The following is a 20,865-nucleotide window of genomic DNA, read 5'->3' as shown; positions in this document are numbered from 1 at the left end:
CTGTATAGCCCACCTGTGAAAACTCCTGGTCTGTACACATCTGGTCTATAACGTTGGACATCCAGAACCCTGAGTCTTGAAATTCCTTCCAAAACGAAAGGCATTGCCTGCACAGGAAGGGTAGTTAAAAATGGTTTGTGTCGCATGCAGTGTGACAGCATTGACAAACGGTGTGCGTTCATCTGTGGAGTGCTTTTCCAGATCGCGGCCCTTACACTGTGACACACTCAGAAACGTGGGACCCATCTGAACGTTAAAATGCCCTCCCGCATTTTATAATGTGTATAAAATGTTACTGTTTTCATTTTTCCTGTTGTTATGTAGGGGGCACCAACTACTCTAACTACACAAGGCAACTCCAATAGGCTTTTTGTCTCCACTGCAAAATACCAGCCTATTTTTCTACTTCATTGTTGTTACAAGTAAAATCCTTCAAATGAATCAAGCAAAGGTCCAATCCCATTGTTGTGAAATAGTTATGAATATTTAATGGTACACAAAAATTACTTTTAATAAATACTTTTATTTTTTATTTATTCTTTCAACTGCTGTTTACATTCAATATTATTTTGTGTTAGTTTCAGGTGTATAGAGAGCATCGTGGTTAGACAATTGTATATTTTACAGTGTTCCCACTGATATTCCAGTACCCACCTGGCACCATACATAGTTACTACACTATTAGTCACTATTTTTCCATACTGTATTTTACATCCTGTGACTATTTTGTGACTACCAATATGTTCTTCTCGATTTCTTCACCTTTTTCACCCACCCCTCCCCTCTGGCAACCATCAGCCTGTTCTCTGATCTATGAGTCTGTTTTTGTTTATAAAAATCTTCAGCAGAAAGTAAAGTGAGAAACAAAGATATGAAAAGATGATCCTGGAAAGGAGTCCATACTTCCCATCCTGAGAACCTGCTGGGGAAGAGACTGGGCCCAGGACCAATGAAATTGCCCGTTGTTGTCCTGAATCTCGGACAGTGTTACAGCCGACAAAGTAATGCCCCAGGGAGTCAGGGATTCTACATCATCGTCTTTATTATCATATTTTAACTTCTCTCTCTCGTTTTAAAAATAAGAACATTACAGATATTTTAAAATACAAAAAAAATATATAGATGGCAATAATAATCCAACCACTCCTGCTTATGTAACTTCTCATACAACATAGCTACATAATGCATGTGCTATTCTTTCATTTAATATTATATTAATGACATTTCTACAAGTCATCAATATTCTTAAAAATATGACTTTTAATAGCTGTAGACTATTTCATTTGACTAAGGCCAACATTTATTTCATGGTAACCTGTTGCTGGACACATATGTGGCTTCTCTCACGCGGGCTTGGCATTCTTTTCCTTTGCACGTGGACATCACATTCACCGAACCGACTGACAGAAGATGTCAGTTTGGATCACTTCTGCCCTAACAACCTGAAATATGTGCTCACTTTTGGTTGTGGCCAGGAGACATTTTGGGGTCATTTCTGAACATGGTTCATCTTTTCATCAGCCTAATACTTGTTTTCTATGAAAAGCAGCAACAACCAGAATCATACTTTATTACTGATTTCATTTCCATCTTTACCCTAATTCTTTTGGTTTTGATGAGAGTTTTTGCCTTTTTCCTCTTCACAGAATATATACAAGTCTGATCTCCAGTGGATGAAAGGCATCGGCTGGGTCCCCATTGGGTCTCTGGACGTGGTCAAGTGCAAGAGAGCTGGAGAGATACTGAGCGACAACATCTACCGCCAGCCTCCGGACAAATTTAAGTTTACCAGTGTGACCGATTCCCTGGAACAGGTGCTGGCCAAGAACAACGCCATCACCATGAACAAGGTGAGCCTCAGCTGCCCCAAGCTTCTCGGGGTGCTACGTGGTGTTAGAATGCTTTAATGACTAGTGGAGTAATAATCATCCATGAAACTATGGGGTCTTATTTACCTCCTAAATTATATACTTGAAAGCCTCTAAATAATTTCTATTATTCCTGTTTTTAATCTTGATAACTAGCACTAAGAGTCAAACCTCCAACTGAATACCTTTATTCAAATATGATCTATTTTCCTTCATTCAACCAATAACAATCCTGTTTTAATTTGACACTTTGAAATTCTTATTTCAAATGGTTTTCTATGAACATCTTCTTTGACAGCGTTTATATACAGAGGCCTGGGACAAAGACAAGACTCAAATTCATATAATGCCTGACACTCCGGAGATTCTGCTGGCAAGGCAGAACAAACTCAACTACAGTGAGGTAGAAGCAAAAGTCTGTGGCACTACACTTATTTTGTTGTCATTGTTGTTGTTGCTGCTATTGTTTGTTTTTCTACACTTTCATGGAGGTGTTCAACTCTCATGGTGCGTGTGGCTCTGTGATGTGAACCCGCAGCCCATCCAACCTTTCATATCTGGCTTGCATGTCATATGCTATAGGATTCCACAAGCAAAGTGAAGTCACATTCTTTTTTCAGTTTATGGCCGCTACTAGTGTGAGGTAGTGGAGTGAGCAGTATTTTTGGCATTTCCAAGAGGTAGGATAGCCAGATAAAATTCTGGATCAATATTTATACTAATATATTATCTGTTGTTTATCTGAAATTCAAGTTCAACTGGTCATGCTATCCTTTTATTTGCTAACCCTGGCAACCTAGTAAGGGGGCCCTAATAATATGCACCTCTTCCCCACCTGGATCTTCAGTAAAACCAAGAAGTAAAACTAAGGAGTAGAAATAAAACTCAAATATCACATTTTTACTGCTAAAGTTAGGTTCAAGGACACATTCGTATAAGAGGCAGACGAGCTGCTCACTGGACTGCAGAATTGGGCTGCTCATCCAGGCACAGGCCACGTGGGAGCAGGACAGGCAGCTCCACCCCTCCCAGGGGTGAGGTCCTGCTCAGAGCCCAGAGAAACAGAGGAGCTTGCTCCTGGAGGGAGCAGTTTAGGGCTGAGCTGGGCCTGCCAAGGTATCCCATCCCTACCAGGGAGATAAATCAGTAAATCACTACACCCCTCCAGGGACAGAGCAAGTAAAGGTGCAGTGAAAGGAGTAAAGCCTGAGAAAATAATTGAGCTCCTTTGGTAGAAAGAAAACCTCAGGCATGAAAAGAAGTATTCTCCATGAACAACACTGATTACTTTTTTTTTAAGTAAAATGCAATTTTATAGGTACATGTTTTACTAATATGATACAGCTTAAGGTTAGAATCAAAGTTGTTTTTAAGGCCAAGTTATCTATATCTTAAATTGTATTTCAATCTTTTTCTTATTTGTTTTTTAAACATTATAAAAGAGTACATCATTGTCAAAATTGTCAAAAGTAATAAAGAAATGAGTAAAAGTATACTCGTTTATATATACTCATTTACACATATGAGTACATATTATATATAACATTATATATCATATTGTATATTGTATGTGTGTGCATATATACATATATATGTGTATATGTATGTGTATATATGTATATATACACATATGTATGTGTTCTCGTGTGTGTATACACACACACACATACTCATATATATGATGTCTGCCCAGAACGTATCCAGCCATGTAATATGAAAAACAGAGACATTTATTGAAGAAGATACAAGGTACAAGAAACATTGTACATAGGACAATGGTGCCTCAGTCCCCTTCAGAGTAGGCACCTTGGGACCTCACACAGTTCTCCCAATCGCCATCAGCTGCCCAGTCATATTTTCCTGAATCTTGCTGACAGTCTGAAATCTCTTCCCTTTCAAAGTTAATTTTAGTTTCAGGAAAAGCCAGAGATTGCAGGGCACCATATCAGGGCAGTAAGGGGGCTGAGTCACCTGGATGATTTGATGTTTCACCAAAAAACTTGGCATGAGACATGATGCACAAGTAGGCACATTGTTGTGATGAAGCTGCCAGTCACCAGTTGCCTGTAGCTGTGGCCTTCTGAATCATCCCAATGATTTCTGCAGAGGAATGTTCAAGCTTAACACAAAATTGGATGCATATTTGTTGCTCTACTCACTCAGTCATTTTGAATGCAACAACCACAGTGAATGCAACAGTGAAGTCATCATTGTTCACACATGTACATTCCAGTCCACTCTCCTTGGCTGCCAGATTGCATTGATATCGTGCAAACTGTTCTTGTTATATTAGCAATGGTTGGACTTTTTCTGCACAGACTTCATATATTATAAACAAAGAAATTAAACATTGTTCTATAATTTCTTTTTCTCTTAGAAATATATGTAGATTGATGTTTTGTCCATCCATTTATATTATGATCATATTAATCAATGTTGATATGCCTAATATATCAATAATCTATTACATATCATTGTAGATTAATAATAGATTAATATATCAATCTATGCTATGTAATAGATTAACACATGTGTGTTAATACCCACTCATTTGTTTCTAATGCTATATAGTTTTTTTGGTGAGATATAATGTATTTACTTTCAATATTGCTAGAAATTTCATTGGTTTCCAGAGCCTATTCTTTTTTAAATGATGTGGTGTGTCACTTGATAAACTCTAGGGTCGCTGTCAGACCTTTGCTCTAGCTCTGACTTTCTTTCGCAGACTCTGTACAAACTTGCCAACGAAGAAGCGAAGAAGAAAGGCTACGACTTGCGAAGCGACGCCATCCCGATCGTGGCGGCCAAGGCCTCCAGGGACATCGCCAGTGACGTAAGTAACACCACTCCATGTATGTACGAGGCTGGCTGGGGTCCGGGCTCCTCACGGTCGTTATTACAACAGGAAGATGCATCTGGATGCCAGTTCAAGCACATTTATTGTGATTTAAATGAAACAATGTTCTTCATTTGAAAAAGCTCTTTTGCATTTTTAACTCCAAAAGACTTGAATATTCAGGTCCCATAGGGAGGGGGTGTCCTAATCTTCAGTATAAAATTGAATTTGAATCTACACTTTTCCCTGTCTATGATCCTGAGACATTATCTCCATATTTTGAGCACATGGCCTGTGCAGAAATAAGAAAATGCCAGAAAAGTTTAAAAAAATAACTTGGTTACATATATTGGTTCAACATCAGAAAAAGCCTGGTTACAGTTAGGTCTGGTTACCTTTCCACAAACCTGCTCTGGACTTTTGTCAACTCTGTCTTTGAAAAATTACTTTATGTGCTTCCTTTTGAGTTCTTTTTAAACAAAAACAGAAAAGCAAAGGCAAATACCTCAAAACAACAAAATGGTGAGCCTGACTTTTCTTCCCGCTGTCTCTGAAGGAAGTGGGTCCTAAATATACATTAGGGTTTGTGTGACATTGTCTCCTCGAGGGGAGAGGAAATGTCCAGAGTCAGCATCTACCACCACCTCCAACAATGTGCTTTCCTGCAGTTGTATAATTTGTTTTCTCGTTTGAGGAATCTGAGCAAACCTTAGCGAAATTTGATTTTTGACAGAGCAAGAAGCACAGGATGGAAAAACCAGGCCCATCCTTTTCAGGGAGTCAAGTGACCCAATCGGTAGAAGTCAGCAGAGCTAGACTGGCGAGGGGTAATATGTAGCCTGGAGGGTGAAATGGTACCTGTGGACTCAGGAGTAGTGTTTTCAAAATCATATGTAAAACTTCTGGGTTAGTAGTGACTTTACCGGCCCAAGATGCAGCAAAGGTAGCATACAATCCCAACTGATTTTCTTAAAAGTGTTGCTGCTTTTATTTCCAGGGACTTATTGTCTGCAAACCCTAAAACTGTGTAGTTTGGCATACCTTCCCATTAGAGTACTTTTGTGAAGCCTAATCAGAGTTTAGGATGAGGAGATAAATTCATATTCAGATGACTACATTTCTCTGCAAGAGTTACCAATTTTAAAATAATAAACTTTTAAATTAATAAAACATTTAGCTTTTTATATTTATTTTTGTTTTTAAAATGACTGATTTTATTTCAGTACAAATACAAAGATGGATACCGCAAGCAGCTCGGCCACCACATCGGAGCCCGCAACATCAAAGATGACCCCAAAATGATGTGGTCCATGCATGTGGCCAAGATCCAGAGTGACAGGGAGTACAAGAAGGACTTTGAGAAGTGGAAGACCAAGTTCAGCAGCCCCGTGGACATGCTGGGGGTGGTCTTGGCCAAGAAGTGCCAGACGTTAGTCAGTGACGTGGACTACAAGAACTACCTGCACCAGTGGACGTGCCTGCCTGACCAGAATGACGTCATCCATGCTCGGCAGGCCTATGAAATTCAGAGTGATGTGAGTACTGAGACCCATTAAATACCACCAGTAACCACACTCATGGCAGTAATACGGCAATATTCCTTGGGTGTGGCACAAGATTTTTTGAAACATGCGATACCTGACTATTTAGTCAGGGGCATTGACCTCTTTTCCCTTAAATTGTCAAATACCAAAATGACAACATCCAACACAACAATAGCTGTCCAATGTGAATGAATCAAAATTACACCTATTTTTTTTGTCAGATCAACAAAAAGTATATTTTTGATATACTGCAGAATTTTAGTAATTAGATTATGTGTGCCATGAGATGAAAAAGGTTGAAAATCATTGTAGTAATACATAGATAGTAGTCTAAGATTAGGTAGAGCTCTCAGAAAGAATAATGTTTTTTTCTCTTCACACCTCATTCACTGTGCTATACTTTTATTTCAGAAAGGACATAATATTTTAAAAGAGAAAGACATGAAATTTGGCTATCTGAGTTTTCCAGTCTTTTTCTTTCGTTTCTGAAATCAGGTGTCATTAACAGCTTTAGTAATACTTGCTTTTGTGTTTATCTCACCAGAACGTTTATAAATCAGACCTCCAGTGGATGAAAGGCATCGGCTGGGTCCCCATTGGGTCTCTGGACGTGGTCAAGTGCAAGAGAGCTGGAGAGATACTGAGCGACAACATCTACCGCCAGCCTCCGGACAAATTTAAGTTTACCAGTGTGACCGATTCCCTGGAACAGGTGCTGGCCAAGAACAACGCCATCACCATGAACAAGGTGAGCTCCGGTTTTGGGGAAAGCAAAACAGGGCTATAGGTTCTTGAGAATATTTATGATCAATTAAGTTAATCTTTTTGTTTTATTTAATTGCCACCCTATGTATAGTGATTTGGTTGAGTTCTCTATTCAGTTACATTATGTGTATGAATTTCTGCTTTGACATCTCTTGGGAAATCGAGAGAGTTGAGAATAGGACGGCTATTTGGTGTACAATTTGTTCGAAGTCTATGAGAGTTATTATGGTTTGGTATCAAGTTTTTTTTCTTATTGGGTTCTTATCTAGGTAAGTATATAACAAACAAGTCAAATGTAAATCTCCATAAAATTTATAAAAAAAGAAACCTAGAGATGGCTAATCCAGGTACATTTTATATTTAGTAATACTACTCTTGTAATATCAGAGACTAGAGAGTGTCGGTCTACTGCACACAGCGATGATAGTGAGGACGCTGGCTTCCAGGTTTGTCAGGATGTCCGCGCTGGCAATTTCTGTTTACAGCAAACACTGTGCATCTAATTCACTAGCTTTTTATCTCGTACAGCGCTTATACACAGAAGCCTGGGACAAAGACAAAACCCAAATCCACATCATGCCCGACACGCCTGAAATTACATTGGCAAGACAAAATAAAATAAATTACAGCGAGGTAAGACCACTTATTTTATTGCCTTGATCTGACCACATTGATTTTTGCTGATGTAGATGAAATGTCAGAATTATGGATTTAATTCTCATGTGGACTAAGTAGTTTAGTTTTATTTCTTATGGCCAATATTCTGCCCTGAAGATACTGAAGATATATATAATTGTATTTTAAAAGTAGATAGGTATATAGAGAAATAGATAAATACAAAAATTCTCCATATCAGGAGGGGGGAAAAAGCTCTCAAAGTCAACTGTTAATGATTGAAACAAATTGTAACTTTTTTTATTGCTATTTATCACATTAACAATTGCTTCAAATTTTTTTCTGTGAATTTTTCTTCAGTTACTCACTTGTAAAACAGGATAAAAATACCTTAAAGAATTCTTAAAGAATTTCTGTGATGAACAAATGAGGTTATATATATATATAAACCTAGTCCCGTATAAAAAAACAGTAGTTGTCTAATAACTTTAAATTTTCCCTTCACATTTAAGTCACTGTGAAAATTAGATTTTTAATATGCTCAAAATAACTTGAGGTTTATGCACAAGAACTAAGAGAATTCTTAGATTTGCCCATTTAGAATTGTCTGGAGACAGTAAAACACCCTCTTGCACGCGTTGTCTCCAGCTAAGCTCGTCGTCGCGCGTCTCCGCAGTCGGCAGCGCTGCGGCAGAAGCAGCTTCTTGCCCAGTCGTTCTTGACAAAGAAGCATCTGGTTTATTGAGGAAGAATTCTGATTTCTTATGTGTCTGTCCATATGTCTTCCTTTTTAACAAAAGGGGGAAGGTGGACTTTTCTCCAGTTTGTGAACACTGGAAAATTTAAGTGCTCATTTCAAGGCCTGGCCATATTCATTGTTTCACCCGTAATAATTACTTTTGCCGATAAAAATGTAGCCCTAAAGAAGGAGCATACTTACATCTTTTTAAGTTTTATTTAAGGCTGAATATACTAGTGCAGTTCTGTATCCAAAAGTAGTCTTCTTCTGTCAAAAACACATTTTTAAGAGTGAAAGCGAGTTCCGCATCTAAAAGCTACCACTTCTGTCCTCAGAGCCTCTATCGCCGGGCCATGGAAGAAGCCAAGAAAGAAGGCTATGACTTGAGAAGTGACGCCATTCCCATCGTGGCTGCCAAGGCCTCCAGGGACATTGCCAGTGATGTAAGAGCTGATCAAGTCCCTCCCTTTGTTACCGACAGGCCGGACCCTGCGTAGGGAATCCCATTATTGGGACACAGCTGGAAATCTCTTTAGTCACCATCCATCTTAACCACCTTTATTTCACAGGCAAATAAATTGAAGCTTTGACACTGTAGGTGACGTGCCCCAGATCACAAACATCATAGGACAAAGCCTGGACTAGAATGTGGTTCCTTTGATTCTTGTCGTTTGGGCTTTGCTTAATAAAACTGAATGCCTTGATTAAAGCTAGGCAGACATATGCCGAGCTGCTCCTAAAACCTCATGAGCTCTCCTCAGGATGCACCTAAGGCAACAATTCCAAGGAAGAAGAAAGTTTCACTGCGTTCTCCCCCATGACTTGAAGAAGGACACAGAATAACAAAAAAGCTGTAAATTTCCTTGCTGAGGGGTCCACAAAATCAATATTCCATTACCCTAAAAATAAAAGCATCAGATTCCTTGACAACAATATTAATCTGAGAGTAACACTATTGTCCATTTTTGTAGGTTTTCTTTTTTATCATGATAACACAACACATAACATAAAATTTACCATCCTACCCATTATCGAGTGTACAGTTCCGCAGTGTTAAGAACGTTCTCACTGTTTCGTCTCGCAGAACTGAAACTCTTTACCCATCAATGAAAACTGCCCAGTTGTAAACTGCACCCCAGATTATTTGTGCAGAGATTTCTTCTCAGAATGCCCAGAAAAGTAAAATTGATGAACCATGTAAACACATCTCAGATGTATCCTTCCACATGACTGACTTCTGAGACACTGTTTTTCACTCTACTTGAGCTCACCCTTTCAATGTTCACTTTTAATCGCTTTGGTCGACATATAATTTTTAGCATAGTATACAGGAATCGTCATGGAGTGAGCCTGTGGGAGTGTGAGACCGGGCACACCATCCTCTTCGGTGGAGTCAGCACGCCCACTGTGTCGCATCGCAGCAGCGCGTGATGTAACCCCCCTGGGGCCTTGCCCAGAAACGCATCGCCACAGATGGAACAGCAGGAAACAGCCCCTCATTTACTGGGTTCTCTCTTTCAGTACAAATACAAAGAAGCTTATCGTAAGGAATTGGGTCACCTCATCGGGGCCCGAGCAGTACATGATGACCCCAAGATGATGTGGTCCCTTCACATTGCCAAAGTGCTGAGTGACCGCGAGTACAAGAAAGAATTTGAGAAGTACAAGACCAGATACAGCAGCCCAGTGGACATGCTTGGTATCGTTTTGGCCAAGAAATGTCAGACCTTGGTCAGTGACGTGGACTATAAACATCTTCTGCATGAGTGGACGTGCCTGCCCGACCAGAACGACGTCATCCACGCTCGGAAAGCTTATGACCTCCAGAGTGACGTGAGTACTCCTGGGGCGGGCTCTCCATGTTAAAAGCAGCTCTGAATCACCTCCAGGGGTTCTGACTAGCGCCAATGGACTGGAATTTGTCTGTATCTTTCTGAATAATATACAACTGAATGTTCAGAGACAGTTTCTCACTGGTAGCCCTACAGTTTATTTCATAATTTTTTTTTCCCCAAAAGCTATATGTAAAAAATGAAATAAGGTATATATTATCAATTCTATATAGGTATATTTCTTCCTGGTAATTCAGGCTTTCTTTGTCTGAGTTAGATGAAACTTGGGCCTCAAAATATATAACTATACACTTTGGGGCAGAAGTGGTAGAAATGGATGTATATGTCAATGGAGGGTAGTATGGAGAGTTAGGACACAGAGGTATATGATACTAAATTATTTTAACATTCGTATTTTATATCTACTGACAGGAAAATACTAAGACATTATTATCTTTTTCATGATTTCGTTGAGTTGTCCACTTGACACCTGTGTAGTTTTGTGAGCCAATGCCACCCCAATAAATTCAAGAAAAAATAAAAATAACCTAGAATAAAATAATGTTGGTTCTTAAAAAACAATAATCTAATTTTTATTAACAATTGACCTGTCCTATTAAGGGTAAAATAAAAAGAATAATGAGGGAAATATCTAACATACTACCTTGTGTAAAAGTTTTATAATATACTCAAGGGCATAACTGTGTCTTTCACGTTAAAAAAAATCTCTCATAATTCTTGGTATAATGATCTGTACTAAAAAGTGCTTAGAAAAAAACACACTCATAGTTCAATAATGTTTGTGAATGAGTGACCTACTGTGTGGGGAGCCTTATCTGTTCATCAGTGGTTGTGTTGTCTCTCTAGTGTGAGCCATTTTGTGACTGTGAATCTGAAACACTAATTAATAAATGCGTTATCTGTTGATCTGCAGAATTTGTACAAGGCAGACCTTGAATGGATGAAAGGCATTGGCTGGGTACCCATTGGCTCCCTGGAAGTTGTTAAAGCCAAGAGGGCCACAGAGATACTGAGTGACAATATCTACCGTCAGCGCCCAGACGCCCTGAAATTTACCTGCATAACTGACACCCCGGAGCAAGTGCTGGCAAAGAGCAACGCTATAAACATGAATAAGGTGAGTCTTCACCCCTCACCGTTAGGTATCAGAATTCACCATAGAACAAGGTAAACACTCTGACGTATCACTACATTTTAAAGATTCCTATAGGGTTTATGATACCTTTAAAAATGACTTCCATTGTAAAGCCATAGTTACTTATCAATTCTTCAAAATATTAAACTGATGTTAAAAATATTATGTGCCGTAATTATTTTATAATTACAGATTTTAAACACTACAACCCAATTATACTTTTCAGAACTGTTATAAAATTTTAATAAGAAACAATAAAAACTCTGAGTCCACAAAATAGGGAGCTAAATACTCTTAGAAATAGTAATTTATATACACAAAAGGTAGACATTTATGCAAATTTAATAATTTTATTTCTACTTTGTATAGAGGAGAGGTGACTGGCATATAATCAAAAAAAGTCTGTGAACTCCAAAATAATTTTTCTCACTTTTTTTTCGTAGCGCTTATATACTGAAGCCTGGGACAATGATAAGAAAACCATCCATGTCATGCCTGACACTCCAGAAATCATGCTGGCCAAACTCAACCGAATAAACTACAGTGATGTGAGTGAAGTATTGATCTTATAGGGAACAGAAAGGCAAAAATGGACTGTTGTAACTGTGTCCTTCATGAACTGTTTTGACTAATTTATTATACATACTCCAAGCTAACATTGTTAGTAAAAGGTAGTTCTCCCTTGATTCAATTTTGGGCTATGTGGTAGGTCCACAAAGTAGGCCAGCCTTTTAGCAACAGAATATCAGGGAATGAAATGCTTATGGAGAACTATTCCAATAGGAATTATACTCCTAAAGCCTTCCCCTACATGTCAGTGAGGGTATCACATCATTATTTTATTCGACAACTATTTATTAGGCAGGCCCTGGCTTGGAACTCATTTGATGGTCAGTGAGTTTTTATGCCCTGCATGATTTTGCTGCTTCCTTAAAGTTCTGGTTACCATTTAATGTTATTTGCAAGCATTTTTTAGGCATCTCATTGAGAACCAACATTTTCATCAGGGCAATGGTTCTGAAACCCTACTTTACAGATGGATCATGGTCTTTGGTAATAGTCCACAGTAAAATGAGAAAAAATAAGGACAATTCATTGAGCATTGCATGAATCCAAATATATTCAGTTTTTAAATACTTTCCTTATTCTTCTTTAGTATTAAAATGGCCTTTCTTTAATATTATGATGGTAACTAGTTTTTTTTTTAACATGTGTTTGTTTGGCAACCACATATGGATCTCTCCCCCAAATTTTTGAAATTTGCCAATCAATAAAATTCCAAAGTTTAGAACGTATGCCTTAAAATACTTAAGTCCTATGAAACTAAATTTTGTACAAACCCATCTTAATACTTCACTTTATGGATTTGTTCCTGTAGTTTAAATGAAGATGGAGAAAAAGTAATGAATTATCAGTTTCCTTTGTCATGAAAGGAGGAATGACTTACTGACTCTCTTTTCTGCAGAAACTCTATAAACTTGCTTTGGAAGAGTCTAAGAAGGAAGGCTACGACTTGCGTGTGGACGCCATTCCGATCCAGGCAGCCAAGGCTTCCAGAGATATTGCTAGTGACGTAAGTTGATGTTTTTGGAAGAGGCATCTCATATCCAAAGATGTTCACCAATGGGAGCTTTTATAGTTTCTCTTGACAGAATTTTTGTTGTCCCTATGTCTCAATTTCATTTAGTGATTTCCTCATGTGCAAAATTGCAAATTAAAACAAAGAAAAGCAAAAGATACTATGTCCATTATACCTACTAATCAATTAAAGATAGAAGTATTTTCTTAAATATACATATTTTATGGACACTAAAAATGGGTTCATATGTTTGAAATTGAGCAGCAGTTGACACAAATTTGTAAAAAAAAAAAAACATTGATTGCACATGCCAATCAGGCAATATAAATGTGAACAGTTTTCTGCTACTTCTATCCATTTATTCTGCATTAAAATAAGACTCTTGATGGATGCGTTTTAGAGTTTTGGTTCAGACTTTGTAATGTTTAGTGAGGTTTTCCTACCAAGATGCCTGTAATTGATTACAAGAACAAATTGAGAAGTGCAGCTTTTCCTCTGTACACACTTGTCTCTTCTCTCTAGTTCTTCCTTTCTCATGAGACCCGTCTTGGGAGGGTGTCCAGTGCCCTCATTCTGTACGAGGGCTGCTTAGAACCCAAATCCAGTCATTTCTTGTTCTAGAAGGGCCCCATGCCTTACATTATGCTTTATTCCTTCTATTATTTAAACATTTTCTGGCTGTCCAGTGGCAGAAGCCCACACTATGATCATCTCATGGTAAAATGGACCATAACATGTCATTCTTAAATTTTAAAAGTAGATTGAATGTTGACCCAAGACACTACTTTCTCATGGTGAAAATTTGACAACATTGACAGGCTAATAGGGGAGGTTGTTCCTGGTGGCTCTATCTGAATACAGCCCATATCTTCCACCAAGGAATTCACTATGCATTCTAATTATGAGGAATGTATTCTAAAATATTCTAAATATTAAAACATTTTTTAGAAAAAAATAGCCACATCTCTAAATTCAGGAGATGCTCATTTAAATTATACAAGATGTTCTACCTTTACTTGTTAAGCGATGCCGTGTAAGCCAGGTAGTGTTGTCCCTGGGCAGGGACTGGCCTGGTGCGGGGCTGTCTCAGGCTGGCCTGTGGTGTGTGGGTTTTTGACTTTGTGCAGGAATGATTTCACAACCAACACTAGCCCAGGTGACTTTGAGAATATGTTTATTAAAGGTGGGACAGTGAAACAAAGGAAGGACTTAGGGTAGAAGAAGCAACAGTGGAAAGCCTAGGCAATGCTCTACTTTTGACTCCCTACAAACATTATAGGAAAGAAGTGAGACAAGGCAGAGCTGCCGTTAGCTCACTGGGAAGTCAGAGGAAAAGGGGGCCTTGGAGACAGGATCAGGGGTAAGCTGGGGATGAACTGCCACTTCCTGCTGGTCTCCTGGTTGCAAGTCTTATGGGGACCCTGAGAGTTCAGGAGGAAGGAAGACATCCATACCCGAGAAGGGGCATGGGCATGGTCTAGAGGGAGCCCGTGCTGGTATTCTTTGTGGTGAGGGTTTTTATCTCTTTATCTCTCTTCTGTGGGAGAGACTCTTAGGGGAGGGTTTCAGCAGACTATTCATCAGCTTTTCCAGGTGCATTTTCAATATGCTGATGCATCAAAATAAGCGTATAGGGGAGTGTGGGATTGATTATTCTTTGGTCTGTTTTACCGTTTTACTTTTATCTTAGTCTGTCTGGCTCTAATCAGGATTTTGCTATTTCTTTCCGTGATTTCATCTGCCCTTGGGTTTGGCTGGCACCAATGACATAAATTGGGTCTCTGTCCTCTATCTCTCCAACCAGAGTGATTTGAGCTATGTATTCTCTGGTTAGGCAGAAGAGGTGTGAGCCATTTTTTCCCAAGTGTTCTTGGTTAGGGAAGATAACTTCTTGTGATTCACTAGCTGGCTATAAGTTGTTCAAATTGTTTGGTCTTGTTTAATTTTCTTGTCTCGATTTCTCCATTCCACTTGCCAAGGAATTTTCCTAGCTTCTTGCTATCCTGCCTCACTATAGTTTAGGAGAAAGGGGAAAATATTAGGAACCAATGCTACTCCATTTTAGTCTCAACTCTGCCGCCTACTTGTGATGTGACCATGAACAAAATAACTTATCTCCTCTAGATTTTAGGTTTCTATTTCATAAAATGGGGTTGATAATATGAACCTTTCTCTCTCACACCAGTGGTGGCAAAAATCAAAAGAAATAATGTGTGTATGAAATTGTGAAATGTCATATACATGCGATATTCTTATCATTTGACTAATGTCCCTTTTCTTTTTTGCAGTACAAGTACAAGGAAGGCTATCGTAAACAGCTCGGCCACCACATCGGGGCCCGAAACATTAAGGATGACCCCAAGATGATGTGGTCCATGCATGCGGCCAAGATCCAGAGCGACAGGGAGTACAAGAAGGACTTTGAGAAGTGGAAGACCAAGTTCAGCAGCCCCGTGGACATGCTGGCGGTGGTGCTGGCCAAGAAGTGTCAGATCCTCGTAAGCGACATAGACTACAAGCACCCCCTGCACGAATGGACCTGCCTGCCTGACCAGAACGACGTCATTCATGCTCGGAAGGCCTATGACCTTCAGAGTGATGTGAGTGGGTCTAATATTATTCAGCATGTGTTTAAAAGATTTCAAAAAGATGTTCTAACATATTTTGTGCCATGGAATCTTTTGGCAATCCAGTGAAACCTATGCACATCTTTTCACAACAATGTCATAAAATGTGCAAATTAAAAATTTATAAATATTTATACATATGTGTGTATATGTAGATGTATGCTTTTAAATAAAATATTAAATAAAAAGATCTAGCAATGGGTATAATCACTAGTTTAATTTCAAAGAACTGATTGATGAGCATAAATTTCAAGATGTCTGCAACAACTATAATAGAATATGAAAATATTTGTGAATTCTATTGCTGACCAAGTCCCATGTATTGTTAATACTACTATGATCTCTTGCCTAAACTTATAATCAAAAGAAATGCTATATTTCAGTTACAGGTTAATGAAAATAAATAAATACATATATATTTTTTTTCTATCCAAGTTCATTGATATCAGATTAAGAATTCCTGGTTTAATGCAATCTAATTTTCCAAATGAATTGATTGCATTAGCATTTTTCTGATTGCTTAACTTATAGGAAATATTTATTATAATTTGTAAAAGGAAGTTTAGGAATGAATTATACATTGAGGTAACTTATCTAAGGAGCTGGAAACAATAGCTGCCTAGGAATATGTTAGGCACTTCTATTTTCAGCCTGTAAATTGTCCTTACTAAAGCCACCTCATTGGTTTAGCAGCTCCTTGGGGTTTTTTTTTTTTTTTTTTGATCAGGCTCTAAAAAGTAATCACTTTCAAAAGAATGATAAAAGTAGTGGCATTATAAAAAAGTTTCCCAAAAATCCACAAAAATAAAAAGGATTGTTACCCTTAATAATGAGAAAAATTCTCCTTCAACCAATTATTTTAAATTCAAAGAGGAAAGGTGAAAGAAAAATGAAATATCTTACTTTACTTGAACTATAACAGAAAAAGGGAACTGAGAATAAAATAAAGTAAAAATGTTGGTACCTTCTGGCTCAGAAGCATGTATATAGAATCATATGAAAAGAGACACCCTTTCTGTTGCCCCCGGAAAGCATGTCAGTTCAACCTGAGGTCAGCCAGGAATATTCATCCTCTCTCTCTGCTGCAGGACTGGCTGTGAAGGCCATTGCCCGATTAGATAAGAACAAACTGTGTCCTCCCAGAGTATTAGTCCCACACACGGAGGCATGCACACTCAAATCAGAAAATAAACCCTTTGTATCAGGAGGCAGGAGGTAATTTCCTTAAAATGATTTTGTCAATGAAATTATATATTACTAGAGAGATTTCATAGGTCTTTAAAACTGGGTTATCTTCCAGGGCAAAGTGTTTGACTAATTCCTCTACACCGAAGTGAGTGTTCCAGAAATTTAACACAAACAAGATTTAAAATGACACATTTTCTGTATATGCTAAATGAGAATCAGACACCAGATTGTCTAGGTAATGTCTATAAATATTTGACATTATTTCATTTTCAGGCTATTTACAAAGCTGATCTGGAGTGGCTGAAAGGCATTGGATGGGTGCCCATTGGCTCCATAGAGGTCGAGAAGGTAAAGAGAGCAGGAGAAATCCTGAGCGACAGGAAGTACCGCACGCCTGCAGACAAGCTCCAATTCACATGCATTACAGATACCCCGGAAATTGTCCTGGCGAAGAGTAATGCCCTGACAATGAGCAAGGTTAGTTTTCAGCTATTTCCAGGTGCCTGAGTCATACCTCCCATAAAGTGAGAAATGTGTGACCACTTAGCATTTTGTTCTAACATCCGGGAAACGCAGTGTTTGTAGCCGTGCCAGTGCACAACTCAAGTTAGTTGCTTGGTTTACTCTTTCTCTTGAGGTTGTGGAAATCCATTTTGAAAAATGAGCTGCTATTGTTTTCAGTTTTAATACACGAGATTCATGATAGGCTCTTTTTTCCAGAGTTCTAGCCATCTGTTTATTGAGAGTAAGTTAATTCTTTATCCAATGAGTAGGGCCTCAAATATGCACATTTTAGATGTAATTCAACTGATCTGAACTCTCCTACACCTTCCTGGACATCTTCCAAACATTCACATGGTGAGACTGAGTGCTTGTTCAGTGAAGAATATGAAATTGGCTCTCAGCGAACTCCAGAGTTAGAGGTATTAACACTCCGGAAATTCTATTCTATACCACACCCATCAACAGCAGCCACAGCGACAATATCAATAGAAAATATCATAACATTTGTGAGTGCCTACTACAACGGATGCATTTTATATATATTATGGTTAATCTTCAACCAAAAAAAAACCTCAGTAAAAAAGATATGATTATCTCCCACCAAAAAATGAGGAATACGAGGTGTTATGTGCATGTCTCAAGATCGCACAGCTTGGTGGGCTCTCTCTGTAGTATACCTATGCCTTATCTCAGGCACGAACTTTTTACTTTCTTCCTCCTAAACTCCAAGGGTCCCCATGAGACTTGCAACAGGGGAGCAACGGGCAGTGGCCTCTCGTCCTGGGTTAACCCCCTGAACCTGTCCCCAAGGCCCCATTTCCTCTGACTATCCAATGAGCTGACAGCAGCCCCGCCTTGGCTCGCTTCTTTCCCATTACACTCCTTGGGAGCCAAGCAGAGCACCGAGTAGTCTCTATCCTGTTGCTTCTTCTACCCCAAGCCCTTCCTTTGTTTCACCATCCCCAGCTTTAATAAACGTACTCTAAAGAAGAAGTCACACTCAGACACAGTGGAGTTGGGTTTGAACTTAGGAGTGACTCTGCAGTCTAGGGATTCCTACTGTCTCACAGTCTATAGCCAGGTTCCATCCTTGGAAGGCCTGTGAGGAAGCTTGAGTTTCACTGGATAAAAAGAATTAATAATTGAGATCATTATGTTTTTTCATATTGACTATGAAACAATCATATGGCTGTTTAAATATTACCATGTTTGACTCTCTTCACTACCCTTTTGCTTCCCTCACCATCAAATAACCTTTAAGAGGCTATTTTATAGTTAAATGAGTTAAATTTGATATTAACTATAAACTATTGGCTTTTTAAAAAGGGTTTTACCTCACTTTCTTCACAGCATTTATACACGGAAGCTTGGGACGCTGACAAAAGTTCCATCCACGTGATGCCGGACACCCCAGAAATCATGCTGGCCAAGAGCAATTCTGTCAACATCAGCCAGGTAAGAGATTTTCCAGTTGTTTAAGCCTTTCTGGGAGTAGTTAAAATACTTTTTCTATCTTACCACCTTCCTTTCTGGAACTGGCCTATTAACTTTCTATAACACTTTCATTTTTCTGTTGTGATTATTCTCCATGTAGAAACTTTACACCAAGGGATGGGATGAATCAAAGATGAAGGACTATGACCTGAGAGCTGATGCTATTTCCATCAAGAGTGCCAAGGCCTCAAGAGACATCGCCAGCGACGTAAGTGCCCTCTGTGTCACGCCCTGGGCTTCCCATTGCTGAACAACCTCAGGGCAGCCGGCGGCCGCACTTTGTGGCTGCTTTCACCAGCTCTCCTCTAGCCCTGCTTCCAGCGTCCTAAGATCTGGCCCTCTGCTGTCATACAGAAGAAAAACACACTTGGGAATTGTAGTTTCGGTTGATGCAGGAAAGGGTTCACCCATGCAGACGTATGACTACACTACAGTTATGTTTGTAACAGTATAAAATGTTAGTTTAACGTTATTCAGTGATGTCAAAATGTTTGCAATGTAAAATTTATCTGTTTGTGGGGGCTCATGATGTCTGTAATTGTCTGTGTGTATATGGTTATAACAGAATGGGTTTCTAAGCCTATATTTCTGACATTTTAGTACAAATACAAAGAAGCATATGAGAAACAGAAAGGCCACCACATTGGAGCTCAGAGCATTGAAGATGACCCCAAGATTATGTGCGCCATACATGCAGGGAAGATTCAAAGTGAGAGAGTGTACAAGAAAGACTTCGAGAAGTGGAAGACCAAGTTCACTAGCCCAGTGGACATGTTAGGTCTCTTGCTGGCCAAGAAATGTCAGACACTGGTCAGTGACATTGATTACCGAAACTACCTGCATCACTGGACATGCTTACCTGATCAAAACGACATTATCCAAGCAAAGAGGGCCTACGAACTGCAGAGTGATGTACGTACCGTGAACTTTGGGAAAGGTGGAATGGGAGAACATAGGTTTATTGATCGTCCAGGCGCCACCTCTCTGGACAGATCCAGGGGGCGCCATTCCCATTGCTTAATAAACCCATATTTAGGACTTACGTCATGGGAACAAAGAATATAGATAAAGAACCCTTCTTGGGTCACCTCTTTTATTGCCTGGCCTACATTCCAGACTACTTTCTTTATATTGTTTATATATTTTTTGGCAATGAAAATATATTTCAGACAAATTATATGAATTTTCATTTTTTTGAAATAAAACACTTTTATTTATTTTTTTCTTTAGATTTTATTTATTTTTAAAGAGAGGGGAACAGAGGGAGAAAGAGAGGGACAGAAACCATTGATCTGTTGCCTCTCATGAGCCCCCAACTGGGGACCTGGCCTGCAACCCAGGCATGTGCCCTGACCAGGTATCGAACCTTCGACCTTTGGGTTCGCAGGCTGGTGCTCAGTCCACTGAGCCACACCAGCCAGGGCATGAATTTTTTTCTAAAACCTGCCACTACTGTGCTATATACAAAACACTAAATGGACTTTCCATGGGTCTCTTATTATAGGAGGAAGATGGAATGAGAGTCAACAAAATTTCCTTTTTAAGATGTTTCAGTTATACAATTTTTAAATATCAAATAATTATCATGAAATCTAACATTATTGCTATTGTATTCCTACTTGTGGCCAGTATAAAGAATTATGCTTTTACAAATTACTCTGTCATTTATATTAAAACCCTGAGTCATGCAAAACCTCAGGTCCTACTTTTTTGGAACCATCTCCCCATGAACTTTATCTTTCAGTTAATGGATATGTCTAACATGAGAACAAAATTTCTGTCTAACATCTCTTCAGAGTGTGTATAAAGCGGACCTGGAGTGGCTGCGGGGCATTGGCTGGATGCCAGAAGGCTCAGTAGAAATGACCAGGGTGAAAGGTGCTCAAGACCTGATGAATGAAAGACTCTACCGAACGCGACCAGAAGCCTTGAAGTTTACGTGTATTACTGACACTCCAGAAGTTGTCCTGGCAAAAGCCAATTCTCTGCAAATCAGCGATGTAAGAACCATCTTACCTCAAGCTTTCCTTTTGTGGGGCTCTGTTACCAGATGAGGCCACCCAACCAGACTAGTGGACTGTTCCTCTTCAAAGGCTGTAGTGATGGGAGTGGCTCTGA

General features: G+C 39.0%; 1 protein-coding gene across 15 annotated transcripts in view; it reads left to right on the top strand.

Annotated features, from left to right (window-relative positions):
- NEB (nebulin) overlaps positions 1–20,865 on the top strand; it is a 197,269-nt gene that overhangs the window by 86,719 nt on the left and 89,685 nt on the right. For all 15 annotated transcript variants that reach the window (XM_053918664.2, XM_053918673.2, XM_053918671.2 and 12 more), the window contains exons 66-82: positions 1,647–1,850; positions 2,167–2,271; positions 4,594–4,701; positions 5,928–6,239; positions 6,793–6,996; positions 7,542–7,646; positions 8,703–8,810; positions 9,889–10,200; positions 11,134–11,337; positions 11,799–11,903; positions 12,821–12,928; positions 15,223–15,534; positions 17,023–17,226; positions 18,604–18,708; positions 18,848–18,955; positions 19,348–19,659; positions 20,544–20,747. In XM_053918664.2, the coding sequence (XP_053774639.1) occupies positions 1,647–1,850; positions 2,167–2,271; positions 4,594–4,701; positions 5,928–6,239; positions 6,793–6,996; positions 7,542–7,646; positions 8,703–8,810; positions 9,889–10,200; positions 11,134–11,337; positions 11,799–11,903; positions 12,821–12,928; positions 15,223–15,534; positions 17,023–17,226; positions 18,604–18,708; positions 18,848–18,955; positions 19,348–19,659; positions 20,544–20,747 (3,120 nt within the window). The remainder of the gene's footprint in view (positions 1–1,646; positions 1,851–2,166; positions 2,272–4,593; positions 4,702–5,927; positions 6,240–6,792; positions 6,997–7,541; positions 7,647–8,702; positions 8,811–9,888; positions 10,201–11,133; positions 11,338–11,798; positions 11,904–12,820; positions 12,929–15,222; positions 15,535–17,022; positions 17,227–18,603; positions 18,709–18,847; positions 18,956–19,347; positions 19,660–20,543; positions 20,748–20,865) is intronic.

Source organism: Desmodus rotundus, chromosome 2, assembly GCF_022682495.2.
Source record: "Desmodus rotundus isolate HL8 chromosome 2, HLdesRot8A.1, whole genome shotgun sequence".
NCBI lineage: Eukaryota > Metazoa > Chordata > Mammalia > Chiroptera > Phyllostomidae > Desmodus > Desmodus rotundus.
The sequence above is the reverse complement of the archived record's forward strand: the minus strand, read 5'-3'. Positions and strand labels throughout refer to the sequence as shown.